We start from the raw sequence: 19614 nt of genomic DNA, 5'->3' as shown, positions 1-19614 counted from the left end.
TAAAGGTCTACGGTATTGTGATAAGGTGTTTGAACCTTTAAGAAACTGTCCAGCAAAAGGCACGACCATGATACAACAGAGAGGGAGAGGTATGAAGAGTGGTAAGTCGTGATACCATCTTTCTAGAGGAAGGAGAAAGGCCCCCATAAATTGGTATGTATGGACGTTGTCAGATGCTTCTCAGGAAAAATGCCATTGGAGTAGAACATTTAATTACCAATACTCCACTAGATTGGTGATGCATGTTTTTTTTGCCAGTGATTTCATCACTTCCAGGGCATTTATTACCTAGCCAACCTCTGCCATCAGTAAATATCACTCCTGATGAACTCTAACCTCCAACCACTTGTGCCGATATGATCTTTGCTGTATTTTAATAGATGCCTAGTAAAGGGATTGATTTTCATCACATGGAAGGAGTGCGGATAATTGTTTACGGCTTCAGCCACTTGTAGTTGGCCAACCAATGTGTGCGCATATGGCGTTTTTGCCATCTAAAAATTTAGCTAGAATATTTTCTGCTGCAACACAACCATTACTCAAAAATAACAGGCCTGACTACAAATGGTTAAGGATGCTTATAAAGAACAAGGTTTATGTTTAAAAAAAAAGTTTGTAAAAATACAACAGGAATGAAGAAAAATGGGCACAAGGCTGATAAAATAATCACACTAGTACTGGTAGGACATTAACATTGTAAGGTTGTCGTTGCTGGAGAAAGGTAGAGTTGAAGTGTGAGATATTCCTAGCTGAGATGAAAGGAATTGGGAAGGCACTAAACATGCTTAGAAGGCACTCCAGGTTAGGCAGAGGGCTCTTTTCCAAGTTAGGCATATTCAGGCTGACGAGGTTTCTTCTGCTGAGGTTTGCCTTGGCGCCGTTTATCCACCTGCAGAACATTAGCCCCGTGAAGGAAAGGGGGGCAAAAAAGACAAAACCTTAAATATCACAATTTAGACCTCATTATTTCAGGTCAGGCACCTTGGTGGCTTCTGTGAAAGTAACAGACTCTTCACTAAACAGACTGCACATTTAGCCTGTAACAAATTCTCTCTAGTAAGGGACAATATGTAATTAAAATATACATATACCGGTATATGCAGTTAATAAGGCATATTCAGGATTATCCTCAGAAACTTGAATTGGTAAGTAAAAGTTCCAATATTGTAGTCGCTGCCTACATGTTTCGCTTGATAAGCCAAGCTTTGTCAAGGCACCTCAAGGAAAAAAAAGCTCATCCAGGGGAGGGGCTATACCCCTGTGATGTCCCATTGCAACATACTATGGCCTCAATTCACTAAGCTTTATCAAACACTTTATCAAACGTTTGATAATTTACCTCATGGGTAAAAACTAATTTTGAATTCCCTAAGGTGTTATATTATGTTATATATTTATTGAATGTTTTATCAATAAAATATTTGATAAGTATTTAACACTTTAGTGAATTCAAAATTAGATTTTACACATGAGGTAAATTATCAAACGTTTGATAAAGTGTTTGATAAATCTTAGTGAATTGAGGCCTATGTGTTTGGAGGCGAGCATGCATGATCATAAATGGAAGCCCTGATTGTGTGCTGGCCATGTATGGTGTGTATTGGTGAGAGAAGATGGCATGTGTATTGGTGTGAAGCTTAAGAGCAGTGCATAGATAGACCTGCGACTATTGATTCATGTTTTTAGGGGAGGAAAGATTTTGTGATGCTTAAAGTGGATCCGAGATGAAAAACCTAACTATAAAAAGTAACTTGTCTATATATCTTATCAATAGTTTAGATAGTTTACACAGAAAATCTAGCTGCAAACAGCTTCAACAGTTTGATTATTTATTCCTGTGATACAATGAGGGCAGCCATGTTCTGTTTGTCACATAACACACAGGCAAGCTGATAGCATCTACAGCCCTCAGCCTGTGAACATTTCACTCCCCTCTGCCTCTGAAACATCTGGCTAGTACCCTCTTCCTCCTGCCCAGTTTGAGCTCCCATAAGATATTGCTGCATGGGTCTCAAAGTACCAAGGCACTGGAAAAGCTGTGGGTGAGGCTTGTTTAGTTTATAGGGAATTAAAGTATTATAACAAAACAAAAAAAGTATTTGGCTTGAGAAATGCCCTATAAACTATATAAAAAGGAACACAATTATGCAATGAGTAAAAGTTTATCTCGGATCTACTTTAGGGCCCTTTTCCACTAGAGCGATTGTGATTGCTAAATCGCAAAATCGCAAATCGCTAGTGATTTTTTAAATCGCTAGGGCTGTTACTTTATCATAGAAATCAAGAGAAGTATTTTCCACTACAGTGATTCGATTTGGAAATCGCTAATCGCAAATCGCAATCGCTTGCTGGAGCGATTTTTACAATGATAATGCAAGGCAAATGAAAATCGCATAACAGAATTAATGAAAAATCGCAATCACTGGCGTTTGTGATTTGTGATTGCGATTGCTAGTGGAAAAGGGCCCTTAAAGAGACTCTGTACCAAAATTTTCATCCTTATTTCTTCTATCCTATAAGTTCCTATACCTGTTCTAATGTGCTCTGTCTAACTGCAGCCTTTCCTATTTGCACAGTGGCTGTATTATCTCTGTTATATGATCTAATCTTCTCTGTCGGGTCTGTCGGGCTCATGCAGTCTGGCTGGAATGTGCTGTGCTGCTTGTGATTGGCTAGAAGCTATACACACCCTCTCCAGGCCCCCTGCACACTGACTCACACTCAGCTCTTCTCAGTGTATCACTTGCTATGTCTTTTGTTTGTAAACACTGGATAAAAATGGCAATTGCAAGCCAGGATTGCAGCAGGGAGAGGCAGAAACAGCACAGAGGGGCCCAGGAGAACATAATGAATAGAATGGTATGCTTTTTATTGTAAGAATTTTAGGGTACAGCTTCTCTTTAACGGAGACTAGCCCATTCAATTTGTCGTGGTATCTTCAATAAAAGGTTGTTACGATAATAGTTGAAAATGTCAGTTGAGCACTGTTTTACTTTCTGGAATATTGGTTCACAGAGTCGGTGGTTCCCTTGAGTAATTTTGGCTTCACATTAATTAGGGTGGTGCCTCTATAATATTTTTTACTTAACACAAAACTTGTAGCTAGATTTATATCCACTCCTTCACCCATGCTGTAATACACTGCTACCCTAATGGCCAGCATCAGCTTAGTAAACATGGTATGTATAGTTAGAATCTTGCTCCTGGGTGCTGGAGTGTGCTAAGTGTTTAGAATTCCTGCTCCTGGGTTCCGAGTTGGGTTACGCGTTTAGAACTCTTGCTCCTCGATGCTGGACATTATTTATTGAATTTATAAAGCGCCAACATATTACGCAGCGCTGAACATTAAATTAGGTTATTTTTACTGGACATACTAAGTGTTTAGAACCCTTGCTCCTGAATGCTGGGTCACATTAAGTGTTTAGAACTCTTGCTCCTGGGTTGGTGAGCATGTAAAAAAAAAAAAAAAAAAAAAAAAAAAAGGGCTCTCAGAAATTTAGGCACAGGGTGAAGCTGAAAGACAGCTCACCCTGCTTCTGCAAACTTCCTGGCTATTTTCAATACGATTTTCCTCTGACAAATGAATTGTTTAGGGGGGAGATGTAATTTGGGCGGCAGCTATCGCTGGCACCCAAATTACTAAGTGATCGCCACTGTAGCCATAATCCACATTACAGGCCATGGTGGCACCAAAATCATGGACGCCCCACAACACCGAAGTTGCCTGTTGCGGCTGAGTAGTGCTGAGGGTTTAGGATTGTTGCTCCCTGGTTCTAGGTTGCACTAAGAATTTAGAACGCTTGCTCCTGGTTGGTGGTTTTGCTTAATGATTAGGACTCTTGTTCTCAGGTACTGGGTTGTGTTAAGTGGCTAGAACTCTTGCTCTCAGTTGTTGCTATATGGTTGACCCCCACACTTGTCCAAGTCCTAGGGACCAGGATTCAACTCCAGCCAAAGACAACATCTGCAAGAAGTGTGTATGAATGTTTCCTCCAGCTTTCTCACACATTCCAAAAACAAGAACAGTTGGCCATGTAGCTCTCTACACAACAGGCTAGACTAGGCATGGGCAAACTCGGCCCTCCAGCTGTCACGGAACTACAAGTCCCACAATGCATTGCGGGAGTCTGACAGCCACAGTCATAACTCATAAAGGCAAATGCATTGTGGGACTTGTAGTTCCATAACAGCTGGAGGGCCGAGTTTGCCCATGCCTGGACTAGACTGTAGTACGGGAACTAAACTGTGAGCTCCTCAAGGTAATCTTTGAAGTGTGCAGAGAATGAGAGCCATAAAACTATGTACAATAAAGAAACCGTGAAGGACTGCATCAAGAGGGACACAATTACTGAACTGCTACACTGCAAGTGGGTAATCTCTGGAGGAAAGCCTAACATTAAACAACCCTGTGTCTATCCCAGTGATATAGTCTTCTCAGAATGCATGATTGTGTCCAAGGAGAATACTTTTATTCAGACTGCATTACTGGTGGTGTGCTGTTCAGAAGACAGAGCCCATAAGTGGAAGTGGCACTACAAGAAGAAGAATTGATCGCTGGAAATGTGATAACTACAGGAAACATGCATTGAGAGAATTATAGAAAGCCATCGCTCCCGACAGCCTGCTGAAAATGGAACAATCTTGCAGCCAGTGGCATCAGGACACCGTATTGATTCTGGATATATTCCACAGCGTATAAAGATGAAGTGGGACACTGAGTCAGGATCAATGGCTTTAGAGATAATTAAAATGATATTCACAGCCTGCGCCTATTTCACATGGCACGACTAGAAACTGCACAATTAGGCCTCAGCCTGCGCATTTTATCACTGTTCAAGTCCATCTACAAATATTACAATTCAACAATGTTCAATATGTAAAGGAAAGCTCTTTGTCCTGAGTAAATTTTAAAAATGGTCAATTTTGCCTACCTGAAAATGGAGTTTAATTTAAAGGGCAACTGAAGTGAGAGGGATATGGAGGCTGCCATTTTTTTTATTTTTATACAATACCAGTTGCTTGGCAGCCCTGCTGATCTATTTGGCTACAGTCTTGTCTGAATAACACTAGAAACAAGCATGCGGCAGATTTTACAGTAATGTGGAGCACCCGATATGCTGCATGCTTGTTCAGAGTCTACGGCAGCGCTGGGCAAACTATGGCCCGTGGGCCGGATGTGCGCTGTTACACCGGCCAGATACCCTTTCCCTCCTTGTAAAGACACAAGCGGGCAGCAGGGTATTTAAAACTCACCTTTAATTACCACTTCCTGCATCGCGTCTACATGGCATCAAGACGTCACATGACGTCGCCAGCGCGTTACACGCTGGCAGCCAATGTGTAATATGCTGGCATATCCTGACGTCACGTCATATGACGCCCTGTTGCCAAGGAGATGCGACATGGGAAGCGGTAATTGAAGGAGAGTTTTAAATCCCCCGCTGCTCGCAACTCTGCAAAATTGTAATATGTAAATTAGAGGAGTTGGTGGAATCCTAACCTGAGTAGTCGGAGTCAGATTTTTGTACCAACTCCACAGCCCTGAAGGTAACTTTAGATTTAATTCTGTTTTGCGGTTTTCTACTCTCACCTACTATTGTTATGCATGGTTGAGTTGTGTGCTGTTCATGAGTTACTATGTGTAATTCTTGGCACTATTCTTTTGCATTTTTGATGCAACATTAAGTCACAGCAAACATGATTTGTTTTGCTTTGTAATAATAATAAAAACATTCATTGATTGAGAGGGGAAAAAAAAAAAAAAAAAAAGTGTACACTATGCCATATTATGACTGCTTGGAGCCAGGCTAGTTAAACTTACTGGCAGCATTTTAATTGTTTTGTAAGACAGTTGCCAACATAAGACTTCTGAAGATACACACAATATTTATTAACATTCATGCAGGCTGTATGTTGAGTTTGGTTGCTTCCACTTTATTAATAATTTTCATGTTTGAAGGGGTGTGGCTAAATATTACACCTGACAAACTGCAGTTATTGCTGTAGTCCTTGCAAACCCCTTCTCCTCAACAAGATCTAAGAACTCACAAATATACTCGCATACAAGCCAAATTTTTGACCCCCCAAAAGGGGGCCAAAAGTTAGGGGGGGGGTGGGGGTCAGCTTGTATGCAAGTCTTGGTGGTCCATTGGCCCCCCCCTCAACCCCCGCTGCTTCCATTACCTGGTCAGCCAGCGGCCGCTTCCTCTAATCCGGGTTCCCCTCTTCATGCATATACGGCAAGTGTTTCACAGCAGCGCGCCGGGCGCTGCTGCGACGAGGCAGGAAAGAGTGGTTCCCCTGGTAACGGTGATACAAATCACCTCTACAGGAAGCCGCACTCTTTCAAGCCTCCTGCCTTGCAGCAGCGCCGGGCGCGCTGCTGTGAAACACTTGCAGTATACGCATGAAGAGGGGAACCCGGATTAGAGGAAGCGGCTGCTGGCTGACCAGGTAATAGCAGCAGCCACGGGTGGGGGAGCGGGGGGGGGGGGGGGGGGCACTATACTAGCTATACTGGGCACTATACTAGCTATACTGGGACACACTGGGGGGGGGGGGGGGGGGGGGGGAGAATCGCGCAGCCTGCACCAATCCAGCATTTCCTATCCCTGGCTTATATGGGGTGGGGGGGAGGGGGGGAATCATTTTTTTCCTGGTTTTTCAGATAAAAGTTAGGGGGGGGGGGGGGGGGGTCGGCTTATATGTGAGTATATACAGTATATATGAAAAAGTATTGATTAATTAACTCAAAAGTTATATGGTGATTGTATAGCTGTATACAGTGCTTTTCCATTCATCAATTGATTTCTAATTTTTGACTTCGCATTAGCTTTAAAGTGAACCCGTGGCGAGAGTGATATTAAGGCTGCCATATTTATTTCATTTTAAACAATACCAGTTACCTGGCAGCACTGCTGATCTCTTTGGTTGCATTAGTGTCTGAATAACACCAGAAAGCTAATAATGTCAGAAACACCTCACCTGCATATGCTTGTTCAGGGTCTATGGGTAAAAGTATTAGAAGCAGAGGATCGGCAGGATATCCAGGCAACTGGTATTGCTTAAAATGAAATAAATATGGCAGCCTCCATATCACTCTCACCTCAGGTTCACTTTAACTAACCAGTCAGCCAATAAAATTTTGAGGCGTTCCCCAGAGTTCAGCGGGTCCAGAGGATTTGCTGATCCAGAGTATATAGGCAGCCTGGGAAGGTATGAAATCTACTGGGTGGGGGGCTGGTTTAGAGCTTGGCCCTGTACAGTATGCCAGCAGTCTGGAACATTTATAACTGTCCTGGATCAGAGAGACTCAAAAAGCACTGAAGTGCATGGATCAAGCAGGCAAACAACTTGTACCTTCTGAAGAGATCTGAGGGTGGTTGCTTTCCTTGTGGTTTCTTGCCACTGGTCATGAACTCACCTACAGGATTTGGTTACTTGCTTTACACACCCTTGTTTATACCCATTTTGCATAGCTCCACAGGAGATTACGGTGCTATAAATGTCAATCACAATGTAACAAAGATTCATGCAAATTAACATTGGAAGCACGTATTGGTAGTTGCATACATGCAAAACCAGCAGCAGGGAATTTGGGCTCAGGGTGAAGCCAAAAATGTCTCTCCCTACTCCTGCAAAAGTCCCAGCTGCATTGATAATTATTCCCCCTCCAGGCCACCATGGACTCAGGGGAAAGACGTAATTTGACTATCGCTGGCGGCAGAATTATGCTGTTTTTATAAAGTAATTTGGGCTCCATTTTTTGACGGCGCCCAAATTACTATCTGAGCGTTGCTATAGTCGAAATTCCCATTAGTGCCTATGGCAGGGCACAGTGTGCCCAAATTTCCCTACGCCGCTTTGCAAGTAGATATGAAGAATATATAGCGCTATAGTACAACAAAATAAATAAAATGGAGTTTGAGCTCTGTATATTTTAACACTGAAATGTCCTGGTCCACCCTCCCAAATATTTCATTGATGATGAAGTTAAATAGGAGATTGCCATTACTCACTCAATATCCATATCTGAGGACTCAAAGCTCTGTGAACTGGAACTGCCAAGAGAGTATGAGCTGCAACCCCAGGGACAAAATTATCACCTGTCCATGTACACTTACTCCCTCCTGTGGACAGTAGGTAGACCTGGTCAGAGGGAAAGGCTGGATGGTACCTTCTCACCAAACTGTAAAAACATGATTTCTAAAATGCAGAAGTTTTGTTTGGCTCTTAAATGAGAATAAGGTTGGTTGGTACGTTGGTTGGTCTTTTGCTTATCAAGCCACCAGATGTCTTATAAAAAGCGGTATGGTCACCATAAAAATCAAATTTCAACAGCAACTGGTCTGAGTGTATTAAGTGATAAAGATGCTAATCCTGCATTTAAAACTTGCAAAAAAAAAAAAAAACTTTCTTCTGCTAGGATTTGGAGTTATCACAAACCTTATGAGCACTGGCCCTTTAATAGCCATTGCCATTCAGTTGCATGCTGGGGGTTCTTTTTATCTACAGGTCCTTATCAAGGGCAGAGACAATGCAGCTAGCTATCAGGAGTATTTGGAGCACTTCATGCTTCCATCTGCTGAAAAGCTTTATGGAGATGAAGATTTCATTTTTCAGCACGACCTGGCACCTGCTCACAGTGCCACAACCACTGGTAAATGGTTTACTGACCATGGTATTACTATGCTCAATTGGCCTACCAACTCTCCTGACCTGAACCATAGAGAATCTGTGGGATATTGTAAAGAGCTAGTTGAGACGCAAGACCCAACACTCTGGATGAGCTTAAGGCTGCCATCGAAGCATCCTGGGCCTCCATAACACCTGAGCAGTGCCACAGGCTGATTGCCTCCATGCCACGCCGCACTGAAGCAGTCATTTCTGCAAAAGGATTCCCGACCAAGTATTGAGTGCATAACTGAACATAATTATTTGAAGGTTGACTTTTTTTGTTTGGTTTTAAAAACACTTTTCTATTATTGGTCGGATGAAATATGCTAATTTTTTGAGATAGGAATTTTGGGTTTTCATGAGCTGGATGCCAAAATCATTAATATTAAAACAATAAAAGGCTTGAACTACTTCAGTTGTGTGTAATGAATCTAAAAATATATGAAAGTCTAATGTTTATCAGTACATTACAGAAAATAATGAACTTTATCACAATATGCTAATTTTTTTAGAAGGACCTGTATAGTATATTCCTCCTCTTCCATTTATTTCCCTGCCTAGCTGCTTCTCAGAAACACTCTCTGATCACTTGTGTTTACAAGCAAGGCTGAGGCAGCGATTAGAAGCGGGATTGTCACCATAAAAATCTAATTTCAACAGCAACTAGTCTGAGTGTATTATGTGATAAAGATGCTAATCCTGCATTCAAAAAAACTTGCAAAACTTTCTGCTGAAGTTATCACATACTTTATGAGCACTGGCCCTAGTGCCAAAGAGTTGAATGCTGGCAGTTCTTTTTATCTATAATATATTCCTCCTCTTCCCTTTATTTCCCTGCCTAGCTTCTTATCTGCTCACTTGTGTTTACAAGCAAGGCTGAGGTGACTCAGCGATTGGAGGATTGCAGTTCCTAGTATACACCTCAGTGGGAGTGTCTGAAGACTCTGGGAGGAGGGCAGCTAATGAATACACAATGAGCAAGAGAAAAGGGGGGGGGGGACAAGAGTCAGGGAGGATATGATGTCAGCATTAGCTTGGCAAAATGGCCACTGCCTAGAATAGGATATTCTGCTTTTCCTTTATAAAATTTACTGGAATCATTACGTGGATAGCACAATACATCTGTTATGTAAGTAGAAGTAGTATTTATCTACATATGCGTTTTTTTATTTCTAGGTTAGCATGGGTGTCGCTTGTTCTTTAAGAACTGTGGTGTAGGCGTCCCATGGTGGGTGGGGAAATGGGGAGAACAATGCTCTCGGCTGGGGTGATCCGCCCGGATAGATCGCTGGCCGAGCAGTCATTGGGGCTGCTGTACAGGGCCCTATACTTGGCTGCCTTCAGAGTTTCAAGTTTTCATGTAAAGGCCATCTAAAGAGAAAGCATGGCATTTTCTTGCTCTCATTGGACAGCCTGCATTAGCTGATAAGAATACACATACAGTACATATTTGGTGCAGATTGTCTAAAGATGGCTTCCATTTTGTCCTTACAGTACTGATAATGTGGAAAACCACTGCAGAACACTGAACCAGCAACTGCTTATAAATGGGGAGAAGGAAAAAAGAAAAAGAAAAATGTTCAGTAAAACAGCATTGATTTAACAGTACATCAGCTGCTTCTGCCATTTAAAAAATGATGGAAACTATTCAATTAAGACTGGCGCCATCTACACATCTCTGCACTGCAACTGTCACTACGCTTTGCTTTTCTCTGCCAGTTGGGAGAAGCAGCCAGACCCACACTCACCAAACCTGCAAATGCATCCATAAGCTCAAAGCCTCTCTTTTCAGAAAGGCTTTATTAGTGCCTCAAACATTGATACCCTATTATGAGAGTTCTTCCCACCCAACCTTTCCTACTAACCGCCTGCACACTGAACAAAGGCTGTCACAGTTGTCCCTTCCCTACTAACTGCCTGCACACTAAATAAAAAGCTGCCAGTTGCCCCTTCCCCACTATCTGCCTGTACACTGAACAAAGGCCGTCCGTTGCCTTCTTCCCCTCCCTACTAACTGCCTGCACACTACGAAGGCTGTCCGCTTCCCTCAGGGTTGTATTTTATCCTTCCATAGATCAAAGTGTGCAGAACATACAGTTATATTCCCCCTGGACCTACAGTGCAGTAAGGTATACACAAACAAACCAATTTTTAGCGGGAAGCCAAGTAACGTATCGGCATGTTTTCAGAGTGCCTGGGGGAAACCCACGCAGACAGTGGAAGAACAAACAAACTTTGTGCAGATAGTGCCCTGGCCGGGATTCAAACCGGGGACCCAGGTTAGAGTGCTAACCACTACTACATATGCTGCCTACTGAGCACTTTATCAATGGATTGCACAAGCTGCCAAACACATTCCACTCTTGTTGATGCAGTTGTAGGACTCAACGTGTGCAGACTTGCCAGTTGCACATTTGTGCTGCATATATCCCTTCTTACAGGTCCCAGCCTCCTCCTGCATGGACAGCTAACAAAAGGCAGGCTGGCTTTATTCTGTCAACATTAAATTGTAACGCTACCATCTCTGTACCACAGCAGAAAAATCGAGGTACTACAACTGTCCAGTGTAAGCAAATTCGGTGCTCATTGTGGGCTCCATTCTGTTGTTGGTTGATGGGATTGGAACCGAACCTACATATGTGGTTTTGTATCCCGAAAAAAAAACAAAAAAAACAAACAAAAACCACATCAAGATTACGGAAGCCTAGAAATTCAATCCAGTCTGGCCATTCTCCTTCAATCCCTCTGAAAATTCTTCTATTCCCAGAACTGCTCATTGGACATTTTCTTACATTCAGAGTATGGAGTAGAGACTTCTGTGCATGTGGGGCCACGATCAACAGTTACTGAAGCACTCAAATAAGCCAGTCTGGCACCAGCTAGCAATAACCGAGATGCCATTTTTTTTTTTGCCAACTCCTGGTCTGTATCTGTGGGACATTATGCATGGCCACTACATAAATCAGATTAGATAATTGCATGCCAAGCTAGTCTTCCTAATAAAGTGCTCAGTGGGTACGCAGAAGGATCAAGCTGGCGTTGTAGCATGACAGATATGGTAAATGGAGCAACGAATCAGAATTCTTCCTTCCCAGAATCCCTCCTTCCTAGCAGCTGAAATGACTGGTCGCATTGGCCAACTGTTCCACTTTTCTGCAAAGCCGTCTTGATGAAGCAGCCCTTCTGAACATGGGAAAAAAATAGAGGGAAAGTGCAAGTCTTGCCGTTTTACTTCCTTATGTTAGAAGTTCACTTATTCTTTCTCGGTTTTTTAAACTTCAGAGAATCTGGTTGTCAAGCAATGTCTCACAGGAAGGCATCAGCCACCATAACACCTTCCCTGAAGACCCCTGTGAAATACTGATCAAGCATGAACATTGCATTTGTTTTTGTTGGGATGAAGATCTTTTGAAGAGACCCCTCTTCCAACCACCTCAATTTTGCAACCACTCCATCCATCTATTCATTTTGAAGGTTTAGTGAACACAGAACACCATGATAAAGCGGGCAGCAAGCAACTGGTCAGCAGCAAATACACTGCGTGGAGGTGATGGCTAATAAGGCCCCTCTCACACATGTAAAATTGTGGTACTCTCCACCATCGCAGCAGCCATTAGACTGTATGAGACAGGCCACAGTACCCACTGTATGATGGATGAGCTCCTGGCGCCGTAGTGCAACGCAGAAGCTGCGTCACCCTACAATTGCTGAAGTAAACCAGAAGTCCGGTGTTAAAAACTGCAGCTATTAAAGGTGTACATTTGTATGCAAATACAGAACTGTACTCATATCCATGAATTACATCCCCCAACATGCTTTGCAGCGTTCATATGCAACACCTCCATGAATAACAAAATGCGGCAGAAGCTGACGATCGGGTGGCAAGTAATGATGCTCCCTCAAACCCTCCAAAAATGCCTGGGTGGATTCAGCAATTGGAAATAAAAAGATCCCAGCATACTTCCACATGCTGACATTCACTGATGAGAGTACCAGGTCTATGGCAATAACTTGGCTGTTAATGTAATGATGGGATACCTACCTGTTTGCCAGAGTCATATCCTCCTCCTCCTCCTCACTTCCTCCAGAAAGCCTGCTCTTCACAAGAGTCCGGACAGCATTCAATGCAGACTCCACTATGGCCTCCGCAGACCTGGCTCCTGCAGGTACAAGGAAACTCTGCGATTATAATCTTTAACTAAGCAAAGGGTAGCTGGTGCAAAAATCAAAACAGTATCTATATATTAGGCCTGAAAGATAAAATCGAATTTAAACCAAAATTGCGATCACCAAGATCATAATTTTGGAATCGTCAAAGTAGCAATTTCTGTGATGACATTTTCGCATTGGGGGGGGGGGGGGGGGGGGGAAGTTCAAAGAAACTGCTTCAAACTTACCCCAAGTACGGGCGCGTGCGGCCCGCAGCATTTGCAGTGTTGGACATAACTTCCGCACAAGACCAGCGCTGTCCGTCCCCTCTTGCCATCTGCTGCCTCTTGTGCATGGTAGACTTCCTGGTTCCTGTGTGTCACATGACATACAGGAAGTATGCTGTGCATTAGAGCCTGCAGGAGGCAAAGTGGATAGACGGCCATCGCTGGACTCTTGCTGGAAGGTATGTCCAGTACTGCCGCAGCTTGGGGGCACAAAAGAGACAAAGGGGGCACAGAAGAGGCACAAAGGGCACAAGAGAGACCTAGAGGGTGCACAAAGAGAGATGTGGACAGAGGCCCACAAAGGAGAGGAACAATGCTTGATTTGTAGGAAATCGTGAATCGAAATCGTGATTTCAGACAGAAAAATCGCTCAATTTAAATTTTTTCCTAAAAATCGTTCAGGCCTACTATAGACGGACAATAGAAGCTGTCTGGGCACTAAAAACCCTTAAAAGAAACAGATATTTTAATGAACCAATATCTCAAAAATAAATAAATAAATAAAAAACCAAACAAAAACAACAATTGTAAAAATTAACAAAACAAAACCAAAACACATTTGCGCACATATTTGTAAGTAGATTTCTCTCAGAATAAAGCAATACTTAGTGTGGTTTGCCTTCTTTAAAAAGAGAGGGTATTTGCAATATTTCAGATTTAAGTGTGTAACGGTGGTTACCCACAATGCACCACTGCTGAATAGGCAAATTATCTCTTTATGCCCCTGAAGCCAGGCTTACATCCAGAACCGCTGGTGTCTAGCAAGCCTATAGCTAATAAATGTTACACAGCCACATCAACCCAACATGCAGACACTCTGCATAAAAGAGATAATTTGCCTATTCAGCAGTGGTGCATTGTGGGCAACCACAGTTACACACTTAAATCTGAAATATTGCAAATTGAAAAACTGTAAAGTGACAGTAACAGAAGAAAATTAACTTATCATTGTGCTTTCAATCTAGGGGAAATTTACTTGATATAAGTATGTGCACACATAGATTTTAAATTTTAGGCAATGGTGGTCCTTTAAGCCGCATCTACACACGTAGATGCGGCCGCGATGCTCCTTATCAATCGAGCCGCTGATGCGGCTCGATTGATAAGATCCAACAGGACGGATCTTGCTTCCGCCGATTCCCTGCTCGCTCCCCACGAGGGGACAATGGCAGGGAATCGAGCGTAAGATAAGCGGCGCCGGTGGGGACGAGCGGGGAAAATCGAATGCGGGGGACGCGGCGGGCACGCGGAAGGGGCGATCCGGCGGCTAATCGAGCTGCCGGATCGCAGCCTCATCTACGCGTGTAGATGAGGCTTTAAGCCCCTGAACACTGTTCAACCACTGAAATATACATTGCATTCTTTGATGGAGTTGGCCAGCTTATCATGGGGTCTAACAGAGTGACCCCTTGTAAGGCTAGTCTCAAGACTTAAGGTGCCCATTAATGATACAATCTTGATTGTACAATCTTACCACAAATATGTTCTAGAAGGGTAACCTGAATGTATATACTTTGTACGGATACTAGATAGTCCCTCTTATTACAAAGTTGTGGTAATGTTGTAAATCAAGATTGTATCATTAGTGGGCACTTTTACGATGCCTATCCTTTACTCGTTTTTACAGTTCGATTGGCTATTCAATAATTTTATCAGATGGGGAGGGGGGGGGGGGGATTTTGCATTTTGTTTGATTGATGTAAATTGGCTGGTCAGAATTGGCCAGCTTACTAGAACGGGCAAATGGAAAAAATGATCAGTCGCTCATGAAGGAATTGGCTACTGTTCACATGATTTTGATCAACAGAGCAGAGTAAGGGCTCGTTTCCACTATAGCGAATCCGCATGCGGGCACTGCATGCGGATTCGCATACTTAATGTTAGTGGATGGGGCTGTTTCCACGTGTGCGGCGGCGGCGTTTTTCGGTGCGGGGAAAATCTGCACGACAGGGTCGTGCAGATTTGCGTGCGGCAGGAATGCGGGCGAATCGCCGCTAATGTATTCAATAGGGAAATCGCATGCGGCTTTGTCATGCGGATTTCCCCGCGATTTCGCATGAAAGCCAATGGAACTCCTTGCCATGCGAAATCGCGGGTAAATCTGCATGCGGAAACGCAGCCGCATGCGATTTCTTCAGCGGTGGAATCCAGGCGATTCCGCACCGCTACAGTGGAAACAAGCCCTAAAGGAGAATCGCATAGGATCTCGCTAGCAGTGTGTGGGCTACTAGTCAATCGACTTTCAATCCAACACACTGTTGCGGATTGCCCAATAACCTAGATCGCTATCGCAAGTCATGTATGGGCACCTTTAGATCACTCAGAGCAGGATCACCAAGAAGGCAAGCCTAGGCAGGTGCCTGGGGCCCAATGGGTGTCAGGGGGCCACAACTGACAACTCTCCTAAATTGGATTACTAGAGGGGCCATACAGGGGAGCCAATGCTCCTACCTTGCCTTAGGCCCCATTTCATCTTAATAAAAAAAAAAAAAAAAAAAAAAAAGGGGAAGCCTCAGGATGCTGTGTTGTCCACTGTTGCTGAGCGTGCCCCCCCCCCCCCCCCCGAAGATTAGGGACAGTGCATGGTCGCTAATCCTAATGGGGCCACGCAGCTCTTCCTGCACAATAACCCAGCCAGCTCACGTGGCTACTGCGCGGACCCGCTTGCAGAAGAGCTGTGCGGCCCCAATGTTAAGGAGGGCCGTGCTCTGCAATGGGGGGGGGGGGGGGGGCTTTACAGCGGCAAGGGAAGCCTTGATAGGATCCTGAGGCTTCCCTCTTAAGGGATCAATCTGGTTTGGATCCCAAGCTTTGGCTCAGGATCATTTTAATACACCTCTGGTTTCACTAATGGCACATAGTTAAAGGACAACTGTAGTGAGAAGAATAGAGGCTGCAATATTTGTTTCCTTTTAAACAATACCCATTGCATGGCAGCCCTGCTGATCTATTTGGCTGCTGAAGTGTCTGAATCACACCGGAAACAAGCATGCATGACAATGTCAGAAACAACAGATCTGCTGCATCCTTGTTCAGGGTCTATGGCTTAAAGTATTGGAGGCAGAGGATCAGACAGCCAGGCAATGTGCATTGTTAAAATGGAAATAAATATGTCAGCCTCCATAACCCTCTTGCTTCCGTTGCCCTTTTATCTCTGTGCAGGAAGAGGAGGAGGAGGTGGGTGGAGTCATGAAATCAGGTTATGCTCACAGGGAAGGACTGACTGGCGATGCCTCCTAGGTAAGCCAGAAAGGCAATGACAAGTTAACAAAATAAACATGGCTTATATGCAATGCACAGTAAAAAGTAGATTGCAAATTATATGCTATTTTGTGGTGCACGCTACGCTGCGCAGGGCAGGAGTGCACACATCATTAGGGAAGGTCAAATGAGATGCAAATCATTTTGAGAGGGAGGATTATGCAGGAGAACAGGCGCCAAAGAGGATAAAAGGAAGCTAAATTAGCTTAAAAAAAACAAATTCTTGGTAAATAGAGGAGGCAGTGGTGGACCTACCTCCTCCAAGTAGACACACAACGACTGTAGTAAAAGACAGTCAATATATTTTATTTACGAACTCCAAATATGCAACTCGTTTTGCAGGTTTGATTCCGCTTCATCAGGCAACAACAACAACGGAGCAATAGCATATGTGGTCAGTAGAAGAGCCAGGCACCTTTGTGTACAGAAGTACCTGGCTCTTCTACTAACCACATATGCTATTGCTCCGTTGTCGTTATTGCCTGATGAAGCGGAATCAAACCTGCAAAACGTGTTGCATATTTGGAGTTCGTAAATAAAATATATTGACTGTCTTTTACTACAGTCGTTGTGTGTCTACTTGGAGGAGGTAGGTCCACCACTGCCTCCTATTTACCAAGAATTTGTTTTTTTTAAACTAATTTAGCTTCCTTTTATCCTTTTGGCGCCTCTGTTCTCCTGCATAATATTGAGTCCACCCTGGGTGGAGGGTTGAACCCCGTTTTTCTCATCTACAGAGAGCGACTTCTTCCTAAGTGGGGTCAGGAAAATCTCCCCACCTGCTTTTACAGTGGTTGCCTAATGGTAACCCTGGTTTGTGAGTATTAATATTTACTCTAGTACCCATTTACCAGTACATATTACACTATTGGGGCTCTTGGTGTTCCTTGTTTTTATTTTGAGATCGAGGATTATGCAAATGTTGTCCGTAAATGTATGCATCTTGAAAATGGACCAATCGAATTTTATCTCAACAGAATTGGATTTGTTCATGCTCAAGATGCATACATTTGCATAATGTTGCAACAACTCGAAATGATTTGCTTCTCATTAACCATTCCATGCTGCACATGCGCGCAAGCACATCGATGCTGCGGACAATCCTACAGAGGTGGGGCAGAAGTGGGCCTGTGAGGATGGAAGGACATCTAGACAAAGCTGCTGGCTTTGAAATTAATATATATGCCACACAATATGCATCCAAAGGAGAGAAAAAGATAAAATAAAAACAAACAAACAAACAAAAAAAACAAAAAACACAACACAAACGGGGAAGGAGAATGGTGGAAAGGCATTTTTGTACAAGAGTAGCTGGACACTAACCTTGATAATCCTCAGGCTTGTTCTTATTTGCCCCAAATACCTTGATGGTGGGGAATCCTCGTATTCCATACTGACCGCCCAGAGATTTGTGCTCATCAGCATCCACTGCTCCAATCTTCACAATGCCCTGTAACCAATAGAAATCATACAGGAGATCAATAAACTGCCAGGGTCTCACATTCCCATCCACAGCAGAAAACAGGAAGTCAGAGAATGGGCACTTCATTAGCTAATCAGCACAGCAGCCAGCTCTGGCCTCGCCTCATTAAGTCTGGACACCCAGGAAATCAGGCTAACAACTTGTGACAGGACAGGAAAGGCAATCAGCCGCACATCCCATCTAGAATTGATGAATCAATTATAAAAAGGTCCAGCAGGGAACACACTGTGGCTTTGTTACAGCCCAGATAGCAGTACAAAAAGTACAGCTACTTTCAAGAGATTGACATTTTCATTATACAATAGTTATATGGCACCGATATGGCTCGGCTGATGCTGGATAAATGTGCTTTCTGGTTGCTTAAGACAATGTTAAAATACAATAACAGAAAGTATATTAACCTCGGTGGAGCCGTGGATACCATTCTTTAAAGAAATTATATATAGATAGATAGATATAGCCTGCGCAGGATCGCTGAGAAGTGAATAAAATATCCTGCTTGTCGGGGAGGTTTCGGGGAGCCAGCGCTGGATTCTCCGAAGAGACAGGGAAGGGGGACACTGAGGCTTCCCCCTCCCAAGGTAAGTATCCCCCAGAGGTTTTTATCTTCTTTTTTTTTTTTATTACACACTCTCTTTAACCCTCCTGGCGGTTAGTTGTTTTTGCCAAAAAGGCAAAAATCCTTTTTTTTTTAATTTTTTTTTTTTTGTTTCATGTAAAGCTACCAGAGTGGTAGCTACATGAAACACCACTAGAGGGCGCATGTGTCCCTCTAGTGCGATCGTCGCCGGCATCAATAGCAAACAGGGGAACGCGTATATAACGCGTTCCCCTGTTTGGCTTCTCCTGTCGCCATGGCGACGATCGGAATGACGTCATGGACGTCAGCCGACGTCCTGACGTCAGACGCCTCCGATCCAGCCCATAGCGCTGCCCGGAACTCATTGGTCCGGGCAGCGCAGGGCTCTGGCGGGGGGGGCCCTGTTGCGCCGCTGCGTGCGGGCGATCGCCGCAGAGCGGCGGCGATCAAGCTGTACGCGCGGCTAGCAAAGTGCTAGCTGCGCGTACAGCATTTTAAATGAAGAAAATCGCCCCACCAGGGGCTGAGATATCTTCCTGCGCGGCATAGCCCGAGCTCAGCTCGGGCTTACCGCCAGGAAGGTTAAAGAGAACCCGAGGTGGGGATCTTAGTATGAAATCTATACACAGAGGCTGGGTCTGGCTATAGTGCCCAGCCTCTGTTGCTATTTGAATCCCCCAAGTCCCCCCTGCGCTCCGTTCTAGCCCATATATCACAGCCACGCTGTCGGGCAATGTTTACCTAGCTAATGTCACTCACACCGCTCCCCCCGCCTCCTGCAGAGCGCTGGTCCCCGCCAGCGTCCCTTCCCTCCAATCAGCAGCGAGGGAAGGGACGCGGGCGGGGACCAGCGCTCTGCAGGAGAGCGGCGTGAGCGAAACTAGGGAGGCAAATACAGCCCGCTGTGACACGCTGCGTGTCGACAGCGCGGCTGTAATTTATGGGGGGGGGGGGGGGGGAAATGAACCCGATGTGGGGGGGGGGGGGGGGGGGGGAATGAACCCAATGTGGGGATCATTCTAAGATCCCCACATCGGGTTCTCTTTAAAAGTAAACCTTTGAAGAGAACCAGAGACGAATAAAATAACATATTTATACATACCTGGGGCCTCCTCCAGCCCCATCAGCCTGGATCGCTCCCACACCGCCTTTCTCCGCTGCCTCTGTCCGCCGGTACC

The 19614-nt window shown here is 44.2% G+C and overlaps 1 protein-coding gene across 1 annotated transcript in view; it reads right to left on the bottom strand.

Moving 5' to 3' along the window:
* Nucleotides 1-19614, bottom strand: part of PDIA6 (protein disulfide isomerase family A member 6) — a 52825-nt gene that overhangs the window by 19176 nt on the left and 14035 nt on the right. The window contains 3 exon segments of the mRNA XM_068280301.1: nucleotides 12719-12751; nucleotides 12754-12836; nucleotides 17697-17823. Coding sequence (XP_068136402.1) covers nucleotides 12719-12751; nucleotides 12754-12836; nucleotides 17697-17823 — 243 coding nt within the window.

The sequence above is a fragment of the Hyperolius riggenbachi genome, chromosome 4 (genome assembly GCF_040937935.1).
Source record: "Hyperolius riggenbachi isolate aHypRig1 chromosome 4, aHypRig1.pri, whole genome shotgun sequence".
NCBI lineage: Eukaryota > Metazoa > Chordata > Amphibia > Anura > Hyperoliidae > Hyperolius > Hyperolius riggenbachi.
The sequence above is the reverse complement of the archived record's forward strand: the minus strand, read 5'-3'. Positions and strand labels throughout refer to the sequence as shown.